Raw genomic sequence first — 14,252 nt, forward strand, 5'->3', positions numbered from 1 at the left:
TGCAATATTAAATGCCAACTCTGTGAACTTCGCTTCTGGTGCGCAGCCCCCCATCAGAGCTAGTGACCTGGGGCGAACGGGGCAGGGTTGGCGTTAGAGTGTGATTTTAGGGGTCCCGGGGTGAATGACCTCACGCGCTGACAGATTTTAAGACGTCACCAGAGCTAAGAAGTGCAGAAAAAGGACTGAGAGTTTGGGGGGGGGGGGGGGGGGGGAGTGTTTGGGGTGGGGGCGTAGAGAGAGACGGAGGGTTGGGGTTTGAGGGGGTAAAGGGGTTGACAGACATGGAGGGTTGGGACATTGTGAATTAGAAAGTGAAGAGTTTATAATGGAGAGGGCGGGTGGGGAGGGGGTGAGGATTAAAAGTGGGGGTGAAATTTGGATGGGTGCGGGGGTGCCCCTTGCCATGATACACCAAGGCACTTCATCAGCAACCCTCCCTTGCCCCCAAACACGAGCCCCCTCTCCTCGACTGCCTGCCTCGTGAGTGTAATGACCACGCACAACTGCACCGCCAATGCTTTAAATGGGCCGGTGCTCTCCGGTACGGAGTATCTGCACTTTCATTTGAAATGGAGAGTACCGGCACTTTTTAGCGGTGCTGCAGCATATTTAATGGGGGAGTACCGGCTCCTGTAGTGTGAGGGCCAGCACTGCTATATTTTGATTTAAAGTACTGCCCCCCCCGCACCTTCATGACGTACAGGTAAGGGACCCCTCGTGCGCCCACCTCCACGCCCCGATCTCACATCCCATGCCCCCTGTAGCCAGTATGCTGATTACCCATGCCCCCGCTCACCTGCCCGTCGTAACGTGTAAGGTGCCCACACACGCCCAACCCCAGCTCACCTGTCTGCCTTAAAAGTGCAGTCCATGCCCCCCAGCGCACCACCCCGTCGTAGCGTAGTCTCTTGCCCCCCAGCGCACCACCCCGTCGTAGCGTCCATGGTGCCCACCCATGCACCACCCTCGTGCCCTCTCCTTCCCGCCTGCCTCCTGTAGCCGGTATGATGATCACTCATGCCCCCCAGCTCACCTGCACGTCGTAGTGTTGATGGTGCCCACCCATGCCCCACTCTCGTGCCCCCAGTTCACCTGCCTGTCGTAGCGTGCATGGTGCCCACCAATGCCACCCCCCTCGTGCCCCCTGCTCCTCCGCCTGCCTCCTGCAGCCGGTGTGATGATCACTCATGCCCCCCAGCTCACCTGCCCGTCGTAGCGTGCATGGTGCCCACCCGTGCCCAACCCTCGTGCCCCCAACTCCTCACCTGCCCGCCTTGGTGACGATCATCTCGGTGCCCAGCTGGTTGAATTCGTCCCACAACGCCTTCATCTCCAGCTGCACGGTGATGTTGGAGACTTTGGGGTTCTTCTTGACGGGGGGCTTGCTGCTTCCGCCGGGGGTGGATGCGCTGGAGGGGGCCCCCCCAGCCTCGGGCTCCGGCCCGGCCTGGCCGCTGCCCCCCGGCCCGAACGAGGGGTAGCTGTGCTGGGCGGCGGAGCAGGGCTCGTAGTGGGCTTCATGCTGGCTGCTGTAGGGGTCCCCCGGAGAGGGGGACAGGTGGTAGCCCCCCGACGCATTCAGGCTGCTCAGGCTGTTGGCCGTGAACGCTGCAACATCGCAAAAGTGGGAAAGTTGAGTCAGCCAAGGGCTGGAGATTGCTGAAATCATTCCAAAAACAGAAGAAACGAGCAGAAAACACAAGAAATCTCAAGTCTCAGGGCAGCTGACGCGCTTCTCTCTCCAGTCTAAACACCATGTGACACCCTAGGAGCGGGTCCCCCCTTGTTATGGGCGCCGGGGTGCAGGGGAGGCCCTGTCCGGCTGCCTGACCTGCAAGCCTGGTGGTCAGCGGGAGACGGGGGCGCAGGGGGCGCCTCTCCCAGCCAGAGGTGTCTGCTGGTGGTCAGCGGGAGACGGGGGCGCAGGGGGCGCCTCTCCCAGCCAGAGGTGTCTGCTGGTGGTCAGCGGGAGACGGGGGCGCAGGGGGCGCCTCTCCCAGCCAGAGGTGTCTGCCCTGCTCCGGCCTCCACTGTCCTGGCTTTCGGGGCAAGAACTCCCCCTGTCTGTCCGCGTCTCTTCACTGCCTGCCCTAGTCCCAGCTGTCTGCAGTCCGGGGTTTTGGGGAGCAGGTCGTGGTGGCCTGCCCCCTTTCTCCTCCCTCACTCCTGGCAGCTCGAGGTTTGGGGCTGCTGGTGGGGGTGCAGTCTGGCCTCTCCCCCTTTCTCCTGTTCCCCTTCTTGCAGCCTAGCTGTCTCCCAGGTGCCCCTCTTGACTGCTTGCAACCTGGTGTTAGGGGTGCGGAGGAGTTTGTCTCACACCCCCCGCAGCTCCCCACTCCTTCCTGCCTGCTGTCTAGGGAGCAGGTCGGGGTGCAGGCTGTCCAGTACGCTTCTCTCCTTCGCTTCCTTCGGCCTGCAGTTTGGGGGAGCAGGTCTGTGGTGCAGCTGTTTTCCAGGTGTCCCTGCTGTCCGGGGGAGCAGGTCGGTGGTGCAGGCTGTCCAGTAAGCTCCCCTCCTTCGCTTCTCTCAGCAGCCCAATCTTTGGGGTGCAGGCGGCTGTCTCCCAGGTGCCCCTGCTGTCCGGGGGAGCAGGTCGGGGTACCGTGGGGCAGTCTCCAGGTGCCTCTGCTGTCTGGAGGGGCAGGTCGGGGTGCAGTGGGGTGTCTCCTTCGCTCCTCTCTGCTGCCCGTCTTTGGGGTGCAGGGTGCAGGGAGCCTCTCTCCCCTTCTCCTCAGTCCTGTGAGATCACTGGCCGGAGGGGCTCAGTCCTGCCTGATTTGCTGCTGGAGTCGGGGAGGGGGCGAGGGGCGGAGACAGCGTCAGAGGAAGGCATTCCTGGGTGCCCGAGGGCGGTGGGAGGGCGGTGGGTGGGGGTACAGTGCCCAGTGGTTGCCCGGATGGGCTCTTCCCTGTGCGCTGCCAGCCTCCGGCCTCGGCACTTTCTTCCTCCTCCCGTGGACGCCTCTCCTCTTCCTCTCTCAGACTGTCTCCGCCTCTCTCTTGGCGCTCTCCCTATTGCAGGGCTTGTCTCTCCCTCCGCGTCTCGCTCTTTCTTGTTTCCGCGGAGTGGGGGTGTCTCTCCTCTGCTGCGTCTCTCTCTCCTCTTTCCTACTCTGTTGTCTTTTCAGTTCTCGGCTCTCTCTTCCCCCTCTCTCTCCCCTCTCTATCTCTCTCCCCTCTCTGTCTCTCTCCTCTCTCTGTCTCTCTCCTCTCTCTCTCCGTTTCTGCCCTCCCCTCCCTCACACACTCAGTTGCTCCCTGAGCTCCCGTACAGGGAGTCCAAGTCCCTTCTCTCTTACCGTCTCTGCCCTCTTATTTCTCGCCCTCTCTCTTCATTGTCGCATCCTCAGCCTCTCACTTTCAGCTCCAGGCTCCCTCCACCTTCTCCTCTCGGCGGCTGCCCCTCTCCCCTCGCCTCTCGCGCACTCCCTGCTCCCTGCCCTCTTTGTGGCAGTCTCTCGCCGTCTCTGGATCAGTCCCTGCTTCCTGCCCTCTCTGTGGCAGTCTCTCGCCGTCTCTGGTTCAGTCCCTCCTTCCTGCCCTCTTTGTGGCAGTCTCTCGCCGTCTCTGGTTCAGTCCCTCCTTCCTGCCCTCTTTGTGGCAGTCTCTCGCCGTCTCTGGATCAGTCCCTCCTTCCTGCCCTCTCTGTGGCAGTCTCTCGCCGTCTCTGGTTCAGTTCCTGCCCTCTTTGTGGCAGTCTCTCGCCGTCTCTGGATCAGTCCCTGCTTCCTGCCCTCTCTGTGGCAGTCTCTCGCCGTCTCTGGATCAGTCCCTGCTTCCTGCCCTCTCTGTGGCAGTCTCTCGCCGTCTCTGGTTCAGTCCCTCCTTCCTGCCCTCTTTGTGGCAGTCTCTCGCCGTCTCTGGATCAGTCCCTGCTTCCTGCCCTCTCTGTGGCAGTCTATCGCCGTCTCTGGTTCAGTCCCTGCTTCCTGCCCTCTTTGTGGCAGTCTCTCGCCGTCTCTGGTTCAGTCCCTGCTTCCTGCCATCTCCGTGGCAGTCTCTCGCCGTCTCTGGTTCAGTCCCTCCTTCCTGCCCTCTTTGTGGCAGTCTCTCGCCGTCTCTGGATCAGTCCCTGCTTCCTGCCATCTCTGTGGCAGTCTCTCGCCGTCTCTGGTTCAGTCCCTGCTCCCTGCCCTCTTTGTGGCAGTCTCTCGCCGTCTCTGGATCAGTCCCTGCTTCCTGCCCTCTCTGTGGCAGTCTCTCGCCGTCTCTGGATCAGTCCCTGCTTCCTGCCCTCTCTGTGGCAGTCTATCGCCGTCTCTGGTTCAGTCCCTGCTTCCTGCCATCTCTGTGGCAGTCTCTCGCCGTCTCTGGTTCAGTCCCTGCTTCCTGCCCTCTTTGTGGCAGTCTCTCGCCGTCTCTGGTTCAGTCCCTGCTTCCTGCCCTCTTTGTGGCAGTCTCTCGCCGTCTCTGGATCAGTCCCTCCTTCCTGCCCTCTCTGTGGCAGTCTCTCGCCGTCTCTGGTTCAGTTCCTGCCCTCTTTGTGGCAGTCTCTCGCCGTCTCTGGATCAGTCCCTGCTTCCTGCCATCTCTGTGGCAGTCTCTCGCCGTCTCTGGTTCAGTCCCTGCTCCCTGCCCTCTCCGTGGCAGTCTCTCGCCGTCTCTGGTTCAGTCCCTCCTTCCTGCCCTCTTTGTGGCAGTCTCTCGCCGTCTCTGGATCAGTCCCTGCTTCCTGCCATCTCTGTGGCAGTCTCTCGCCGTCTCTGGTTCAGTCCCTGCTTCCTGCCCTCTCTGTGGCAGTCTCTCGCCTTCTCTGGTTCAGTCCCTCCTTCCTGCCCTCTTTGTGGCAGTCTCTCGCCGTCTCTGGATCAGTCCCTGCTTCCTGCCATCTCTGTGGCAGTCTCTCGCCGTCTCTGGTTCAGTCCCTGCTCCCTGCCCTCTTTGTGGCAGTCTCTCTTGCAGTTCCTGGTTCTTTCCTCCCCTCTCTGTGGCAGTCTCTCTTGCAGTTCCTGGTTCTTTCCTCCCCTCTCTGTGGCAGTCTCTCTAGTTCTTCTCCCCCCGCCGTCTCTCTTGCAGTTTCTGTTCCCTCTCTCCTGCGGGGGGGGGGGGGGGGGGGGGGGGGGGTGCCTGTCCCTCCGGGGGTTTGGCTTCCTCCACAGAACAAGCCCTTGCCACGTGTGGCTACTTGTCTCGGCCCGGGTTGCCTGTCTCTGCGGTCTCGCCGTGGTCTCCCCTGACTGTTTCCTCTCCTCTCGGTGCAGGCAGGGCTGTCTCCGTCTCCTCCCCATGCAGTCTCTGTTGCCTGCCCGCCTTCCTGCCTCCTTGTCTGGGCTGGCCGAGCTCTGCCCTCCGGAGCTGCCTGGCCCTGCCCGCTCCCAGCCTGGCGCTGAGGCCTCCCTCCCTCTCTGGGACAGGGATACGGCCCTCCCCCCGCACTCTGGCAGCGCTTCAGCAAATAGCGCCTAGACAGGAAATCAATCAATCTATCTATCTATCTATCTATCTATCTATCTATCTATCTATCTATCTATCTATCTATCTATCTATCTATCTATCCCCTTCTGAGCGTCCTCTGGGCTCTCCTGTCTATAGGGGGGTCCTCAGGGGCGTCCACGCCCACCTCAGCTGTGTCCTCTGTTCTCTGTGGTGTTACTTAAGCGCCCCCAGTGTCTGTGAAGGGTCTCCAGTCACCCCTTGCTCTCTGTGCATTCAGTGGATGGTTCCATGTGCAGTCTGTCTGATAGCAATGCTGTGCCCTAGGCCTCATGTGCTGTCTGTCGGATAGCAATGCTGCGCCCTAGGCCTCATGTGCAGTCTGTCTGATAGCAATGCTGCGCCCTAGGCCTCATGTGTAGTCTGTCGGATACCAATGCTGCGCCCTAGGCCCCATGTGCTGTCTGTCTGATAGCAATGCTACGTCCTAGGCCTCATGTGCATTCTGTCTGATAGCAATGCTGCACCCTAGGCCTCATGCGCAGTCTGTCGGATAGCAATGCTGCGCCCTAGACCTCATGTGCAGTCTGTCTGATAGCAATTCTGCGCCCTAGGCCTCATGTGCAGTCTGTCTGATAGCAATGCTGCGCCCTAGGCCTCATGTGCTGTCTGTCGGATAGCAATGCTGCGCCCTAGGCCTCATGTGCAGTCTGTCGGATAGCAATGCTGCGCCCTACGCCTCATGTGCAGTCTGTCGGATAGCAATGCTGCGATCTAGGCCTCATGTGCAGTCTGTCTCATAGCAATGCTGCGCCCTAGCCCTCATGTGCTGTCTGTCGGATACCAATGCTGCGCCCTGGGCCTCATGTGCAGTCGGTCTGATACCAATGCTGCGCCCTGGGCCTCATGTGCAGTCTGTCTGATAGCAATGCTGCGCCCTGGGCCTCATGTGCTGTCTCTCTGATAACAATGCTGCGCCCTGGGCCTCATGTGCAGTCTGTCTAATAGCAATCCTGCGCCCTAGGCCTCATGTGCTCTCTGTCAGATAGCAATGCTGCGCCCTGTGCCTCATGTGCAGTCTGTCTGATAGCAATGCTGCGCCCTAGGCCTCATGTGCTGTCTGTCTGATAGCAATGCTGCGCCCTAGGCCTCATGTGCTGTCTGTCGGATAGCAATGCTGCGCCCTAAGCCTCATGTGCAGTCTGTCGGATAGCAATGCTGCGCCCTAGGCCTCATATGCAGTCTATCGGATAGCAATGCTGCACCCTAGGCCTCATGTGCAGTCTGTGTGATAGCAATGCTGCGCCCTAGGCCTCATGTGCTGTCTGTCGGATACCAATGCTGCGCCCTGGGCCTCATGTGCAGTCGGTCTGATAGCAATGCTGCGCCCTGGGCCTCATGTGCAGTCTGTCTGATAGCAATGCTGCGCCCTGGGCCTCATGTGCAGTCTGTCTGATAGTAATGCTGCGTCCTAGGCCTCATGTGCAGTCTGTCAGATAGCAATGCTGCGCCCTGGGCCTCATGTGCAGTCTGTCTGATAGCAATGCTGCGCCCTAGGCCTCATGTGCTGTCTGTCTGATAGCAATGCTGCGCCCTAGGCCTCATGTGCTGTCTGTCTGATACCAATGCTGCACCCTAGGCCTCATGTGCAGTCTGTCTGATAGCAATGCTGCGCCCTAGGCCTCATGTGCAGTTTGTCTGATACCAATGCTGCGCCCTAGGCCTCATGTGCAGTCTGTCTGATAGCAATGCTGCGCCCTAGGCCTCATGTGCTGTCTGTCTGATAGCAATGCTGCGCCCTAGGCCTCATGTGCTGTCTGTCTGATAGTAATTCTGCGCCCTAGGCCTCAAGTGCAGTCTGTCTGATAGAAATGCTGCGCCCTAGCCCTCATGTGCAGTCTGTCGGATAGCAATGCTGCGCCCTAGGCCTCATGTGCAGTCTGTCTGATAGTAATGCTGCGCCCTAGGCCTCATGTGCAGTCTGTCGGATAGCAATGCTGCGCCCTAGGCCTCATGTGCAGTCTGTCTGATAGCAATGCTGCGCCCTAGGCCTCATGTGTAGTCTGTCGGATACCAATGCTGCGCCCTAGGCCCCATGTGCTGTCTGTCTGACAGCAATGCTACGTCCTAGGCCTCATGTGCATTCTGTCTGATAGCAATGCTGCGCCCTAGGCCTCATGCGCAGTCTGTCGGATAGCAATGCTGCGCCCTAGGCCTCATGTGCAGTCTGTCTGATAGCAATTCTGCACCCTAGGCCTCATGTGCAGTCTGTCTGATAGCAATGCTGCGCCCTAGGCCTCATGTGCTGTCTGTCGGATAGCAATGCTGCGCCCTAGGCCTCATGTGCAGTCTGTCGGATAGCAATGCTGCGCCCTACGCCTCATGTGCAGTCTGTCGGATAGCAATGCTGCGATCTAGGCCTCATGTGCAGTCTGTCTCATAGCAATGCTGCGCCCTAGCCCTCATGTGCTGTCGGTCGGATACCAATGCTGCGCCCTGGGCCTCATGTGCAGTCTGTCTGATAGCAATGCTGCGCCCTGGGCCTCATGTGCTGTCTCTCTGATAACAATGCTGCGCCCTGGGCCTCATGTGCAGTCTGTCTAATAGCAATCCTGCGCCCTAGGCCTCATGTGCTCTCTGTCAGATAGCAATGCTGCGCCCTGGGCCTCATGTGCAGTCTGTCTGATAGCAATGCTGCGCCCTAGGCCTCATGTGCTGTCTGTCTGATAGCAATGCTGCGCCCTAGGCCTCATGTGCTGTCTGTCGGATAGCAATGCTGCGCCCTAAGCCTCATGTGCAGTCTGTCGGATAGCAATGCTGCGCCCTAGGCCTCATATGCAGTCTATCGGATAGCAATGCTGCACCCTAGGCCTCATGTGCAGTCTGTGTGATAGCAATGCTGCGCCCTAGGCCTCATGTGCTGTCTGTCGGATACCAATGCTGCGCCCTGGGCCTCATGTGCAGTCGGTCTGATAGCAATGCTGCGCCCTGGGCCTCATGTGCAGTCTGTCTGATAGCAATGCTGCGCCCTGGGCCTCATGTGCAGTCTGTCTGATAGTAATGCTGCGTCCTAGGCCTCATGTGCAGTCTGTCAGATAGCAATGCTGCGCCCTGGGCCTCATGTGCAGTCTGTCTGATAGCAATGCTGCGCCCTAGGCCTCATGTGCTGTCTGTCTGATAGCAATGCTGCGCCCTAGGCCTCATGTGCTGTCTGTCGGATAGCAATGCTGCGCCCTAGGCCTCATGTGCAGTCTGTCGGATAGCAATGCTGCGCCCTAGGCCTCATGTGTAGTCTGTCGGATAGCAATGCTGCGCCCTAGGCCTCATGTGCAGTCTGTGTGATAGCAATGCTGCGCCCTAGGCATCATGTGCTGTCTGTCGGATAGCAATGCTGCGATCTAGGCCTCATGTGCAGTCTGTCGGATAGCAATGCTGTGCCCTAGGCCCCATGTGCAGTCTGTCTGATAGCAGTGCTGCACCCTAGGCATCAGGTGCTGTCTCTCTGATAGCAATGCTGCGCCCTAGCCCTCATGTGCAGTCTGTCGGATAGCAATGCTGCGCCCTAGGCCTCATGTGCAGTCTGTCGGATAGCAATCCCGCGCCCTAGGCCTCGTGTGCTGTCTGTCGGATAGCAATGCTGCGCCCTAGGCCTCATGTGCAGTCTGTCTGATAGCAATGCTGCACCCTAGGCCTCATGTGCTGTCTGTCGGATACCAATGCTGCGCTCTAGCCCTCATGTGCTGTCTATCTGATAGCAATGCTGCACCCTAGGCCTCATCTGCTGTCTCTCTGATAGCAATGCTGCGCCTTAGGCCTCATGTGCAGTCTGTCTGATAGTAATGCTGCGCCCTAGGCCTCATGTGCAGGGTGTCTGATAGTAATTTTGTGCCCTAGGCCCCATGTGCTGTCTCTCTGATAGCAATTCTACGCCCTAGGCCTCATGTGCAGTCTGTCTGATAGTAATGCTGCGCCCTAGGCCTCATGTGCAGTCTGTCTGGTGTCTATGCTGCGCCCTAGGCCTCATGTGCTGTCTGTCTGATAGCAATGCTGCGCCCTAGGCCTCATGTGCAGTCTGTCTGATAGCAATGCTGCGCCCTAGGCCTCATGTGCTGTCTGTCTGATAGCAATGCAGCGCCCTAGGCCTCATGTGCTGTCTGTCTGATAGCAATGCTGCGCCCTGGGCCTCATGTGCAGTCTGTCTCATAGCAATGCTGCGCCCTGGGCCTCATGTGCAGTCTGTCTGATAGCAATGCTGCGCTCTAGGCCTCATGTGCTGTCTGTCTGATAGCAATGCTGCGCCCTAGGCCTCATGTGCTGTCTGTCTGGCGTCTATACTGCGCCCTAGGCCTCATGTGTTGTCTGTTTGATAGAAATGCTGCACCCTAGGCCCCATGTGCAGTCTGTCTAATAGTAATGCTGCTCCCTCATGTGCAGTCTGTCTGATAGCAATGCTGCACCCTAGGCCTCATGTGCAGTCGGTCTGATAGTAATGCTGCGCCCTAGCCCTCATGTGCAGTCTGTCTGATAGGAATGCTGCGCCCTGGGCCCCATGTGCAGCCGGTCTGATAGTAATGCTGCGCCCTAGCCCTCATGTGCAGTCTGTCTGATAGCAATGCTGTGCCCCAGTCCTCATGTGAAGTCTGTCTGATGTTTATGCAGGGCCCTCATCTGCTGCATGTCTGCAGTTTATACTGGGACCTAGCATCCATCTGCAGTTTGTCTGTTGTCTATGCAGGGCCTCGGATCCCCTCTGCTGTATGCCTGCGGTTTATGCAGGGTTCATAGCCTCCTCTGCATTCTGTCTGCTGTTTATGCATGGCCCCGGCTCTCCTATGCAGTCTGTCTGATGTCTGAGTTTTATACAAGACCGCAGCTCTCCTCTGCGGTATGTCTACTTTTTATGCAGGATGGAAGCTGTCCTATGCAGTCTGTCAGATGTCGATGCAGTGATCCAGCTTTCCTCTACAGTTTGTCTGATGCCTATGCAGGACCCCAGCTCTCCTCTAAAGTCTGTCTGATGTCTGTGCAGGGCCCCAGCTCTCCTCTACAGTCTGTCTGATGTTTATGCAGGACCCCAGCTCCCCTCTACAGTCTGTCTGATGTCTATGCGGGGCCCCAGCTCTCTTCTACAGTCTGTGTGGTGTCTATGCGGGGCCCCAGCTCTCCTCTACAGTCTGTCTGATGTCTATGCAGGACCCCAGCTCTCATCTACAGTCTGTCTGATGTTTATGCAGGACCCCAGCTCCCCTCTACAGTCTGTCTGATGTCTATGCGGGGCCCCAGCTCTCTTCTACAGTCTGTGTGGTGTCTATGCGGGGCCCCAGCTCTCCTCTACAGTCTGTCTGATGTCTATGCAGGACCCCACCTCTCATCTACAGTCTGTCTGATGTCTATGCGGGGTCCCAGCTCTCCCCTACACTCTGTGTGATGTCTACGCAGGACCCCAGCTCTCCTCTACCGTCTGTCTAATGTCTATGCAGGAGCAAGTCTGTCTGATGTCTATGCAGGACCCCAGCTCTCCTCTACAGTCTGTCTGATGTCTATGCAGGACCCCAGCTCTCCTCTACAGTCTGTCTGATGTCTATGCAGGACCCCAGCTCTCCTCTACAGTCTGTGAGATGCCTATGCAGGACCCCAGCTCTCCCCTACACTCTGTGTGATGTCTATGCTGGACCCCAGCTCTCTTCTACAGTCTGATATCCATGCAGGGCCCCAGCTCTCTCCTAAAGCCTGTCTGATGTCTATAAGGGGCCCCAGCTCTCTTCTACAGTTTTCTCTCTCGAGGGCCCCCAGCCCTACTGTACTATCTCTGGAGCCCCCTCAGCTCTCCTGTACTCTGTCGGGGGGTGGGGGGCAGGCTCAGCGCTCCAGTACTCTCTCTGGAGGCTCCTCGGCCCTCCTGTACTCTCTCTCCAGGGCCCCCAGCCCTACTGTACTCTCTCTGGAGTCCCCTCAGCTCTCCTGTACTCTGTCGGGGGGTGGGGGGCAGGCTCAGCGCTCCAGTACTCTCTCTGGAGGCTCCTCGGCCCTCCTGTACTCTCTCTCCAGGGCCCCCAGCCCTACTGTACTCTCTCTGGAGTTCCCTCAGCTCTCCTGTACTGTGTGGGGGGAGGGGGGGGGGATGCTCAGCCCTCCTGTGCTCTGCCTGCAGGCCTTTTATCCCCCTGCTCTCTCTTCGGGCCTCCTCAGCCCTCCCCTGCTCTCTCTGGAGTTCTCTTGGCCCTCCTGTGCTATCTCTAAGGGCCCCTCAGCCCTCCTGTGGTCGCTCGGCAGGCCCCCTCAACCCTCCTGTCTCTCTCTGGAGCCCCCCTCATTCCTCCCATGCTCTCTCTGCATGCCCCCTCATCCTCCTGCTCTCTCTTCGGGCCCCCTCAGCTCTCCTGTTCACTCTCTGGACGCCTCTCAGCCCTCCTGTGCTGTCTCTGCAGGCCTCAGTCCTCCTGTGCTATCTCTTAGGGCCCCTCAGCCCTCCTGTGCTGTCTCTTAGGGGCCCTCAGCCCTCCTGTGCTATCTCTTAGGGCCCCTCAGCCCTCCTGTGCTAGCTCTTAGGGCCCCTCAGCCCTCTTGTGCTGTCTCTTAGGGGCCCTCAGCCCTCCTGTGCTGTCTCTTAGGGCCTTCAGCCCTTCTGTGCTGTCTCTTAGGGGCCCTCAGCCCTCCTGTGCTATCTTTTAGGGCCCCTCAGCCCTCCTGTGCTGTCTCTTAGGGGCCCTCAGCCCTCCTGTGCTGTCTCTTAGGGCCTTCAGCCCCCCTGTGCTATCTCTTAGGGCCCCTCAACCCTCCTGTGCTGTCTCTTAGGGCCCCTCAGCCCTCCTGTGCTGTCTCTTAGGGGCCCTCAGCCCCCCTGTGCTGTCTCTTAGGGCCTTCAGCCCTCCTGTGCTGTCTCTTAGGGCCCCTCAGCCCTCCTGTGCTATCTCTTAGGGCCCCTCAGCCCTCCTGTGCTGTCTCTTAGGGCCTTCAGCCCTCCTGTGCTGTCTCTTAGGGGCCCTCAGCCCTCCTGTGCTATCTCTTAGGGCCCCTCAGCCCTCCTGTGCTGTCTCTTGGGGGCCCTCAGCCCTCCTGTGCTGTCTCTTAGGGCCTTCAGCCCTCCTGTGCTGTCTCTTAGGGCCCCTCAGCCCGACTGTGCTGTCTCTTAGGGCCCTTCGACCTCCTGTCTCTCTCTGCAGGCCCCTCGGCCCTCCCGTCTCTCTCTCTGGAGGCCCCTCAACCCTCCCGTCTCTCTCTGGAGGCCCCCAGAGCCCTCCAGTTACGCTCCATTCTCTCTGCCCTCTCCCCCTCTGTCTTCACAGCCCCTCAGCCCTCCAGCTCTGCACCCTTCCCTCTGCCCTCTCTCTGTCTTCAGAGCCCCTCAGCCCTCCAGCTCTGCACACTTCCCTCTGCACTCTCTCTGTCTTCACAGCCCCTCAGCCCTCCAGCTCCACACCCTTCCCTCTGCACTCTCTCTGTCTTCACAGCCCCTCAGCCCTCCAGCTCTGCACCCTTTCCTCTGCCCTCTCTCTGTCTTCACAGCCCCTCAGCCCTCCAGCTCTGCACCCTTCCCTCTGCGCTCTCTCTGTCTTCACAGCCCCTCAGCCCTCCAGCTCTGCACCCTTTCCTCTGTGCTCTCTCTCTCTTCACAGACCCTCAGCCCTTCAGCTCTGCACCCTTCTCTCTGCCCTCTCCCTGTCTTCACAGCCCCTCAGCCCTCCAGCTCTGCACCCTTCTCTCTGCCCCCTCTCTGTCTTCACAGCCCCTCGTCCCTCCAGCTCTGCACCCTTCTCTGTGCCCTCTCTCTCTCTCTCTGTCTTCAGAGCCCCTCAGCCCTCCGGTTCCGCCTCTTCCTTCCCTCTCTCTCCGCAGTGTTCCTCAGCCCTCCACTACCGTCTCTTTTCTTGTCAGCCCTCCCTGCCTCCCTGGAGAACCGGTTTCTTCTATTTAGATAGGACTCTCCGGGCTACAGGAGCTCTCGGGGCCTGGGAGACCGAGGGCGGATTGTATGGGGTCCCCAGCTCTCTGTAGCCTTGAAATGCCCCCAGCACCCCCTGCAGAGACACCCCGAAGACCGTCACCTGCAGCTACAGCGACCGGTTCTCGGGGTCACCAAAAGGCACACAGGTCGGTGGCCCCCTGCGGCGTCCTGCGGTGGGGTCAGTGTCACATCACCCCGAGCATGGAAAAGGCTTAAGGGGCCACTGGGGCCCCCCCACTGTCAGTACCCAGGGGCCGTACTGTAAACACTGAGGGCCCCCCACTGCCACTACTGAGGGACCCGTACTGTAAACACTGAGCCCCCCCACTGTCACTACGTAGGGGACCCTACTGTAAACACTGAGGGCCCCCACTGTCACTACTGAGGGACCCGTACTGTAAACACTGAGGGCCCCCCACTGTCACTACTGAGGGACCCTACTGTAAACACTGAGGGCCCCCACTGCCACTACTGAGGGACCCGTACTGTAAACACTGAGGGCCCCCACTGTCACTACACAGGGGCCGTACTGTAAACACTGAGGGCCCCCACTGTCACTACTGAGGGACCCGTACTGTAAACACTGAGGTCCCCACTGTCACTTCGCAGGGGCACGTACTGTAAACACTGAGGGCCCCCCACTGCCACTACTGAGGGACCCGTACTTTAAACACTGAGGTCCCCACTGTCACTACGCAGGGGACCCTACTGTAAACACTGAGGGCCTCCACTGTCACTACCCAGGGGCACGTACTGTAAACACTGAGGGCCCCCACTGTCACTACTGAGGGACCCGTACTGTAAACACTGAGGGCCCCCACTGTCACTACACAGGGGCCGTACTGTAAACACTGAGGGCCCCCACTGTCACTACTGAGGGACCCGTACTGTAAACACTGAGGTCCCCCACAGTCACTACGCAGGGGTCCGT

The 14,252-nt window shown here is 59.4% G+C and overlaps 1 protein-coding gene across 4 annotated transcripts in view; it reads right to left on the reverse strand.

Annotated features, from left to right (window-relative positions):
• TBX1 (T-box transcription factor 1) overlaps positions 1-14,252 on the reverse strand; it is an 84,099-nt gene that overhangs the window by 64,881 nt on the left and 4,966 nt on the right. For 2 of the 4 annotated variants that reach the window (XM_069215307.1, XM_069215306.1), the window contains exon 2: positions 1,269-1,611. The exons of 1 other annotated variant lie outside the window; for it this stretch is intronic. In XM_069215307.1, the coding sequence (XP_069071408.1) occupies positions 1,269-1,611 (343 nt within the window). Of the gene's footprint in view, positions 1-1,268; positions 3,162-14,252 lie in introns of those variants that run through there. One more of the 4 variants, XM_069215308.1, reaches the window with a different exon arrangement.

The sequence above is a fragment of the Pleurodeles waltl genome, chromosome 11 (genome assembly GCF_031143425.1).
Source record: "Pleurodeles waltl isolate 20211129_DDA chromosome 11, aPleWal1.hap1.20221129, whole genome shotgun sequence".
NCBI classification, from domain to species: Eukaryota; Metazoa; Chordata; class Amphibia; order Caudata; family Salamandridae; genus Pleurodeles; species Pleurodeles waltl.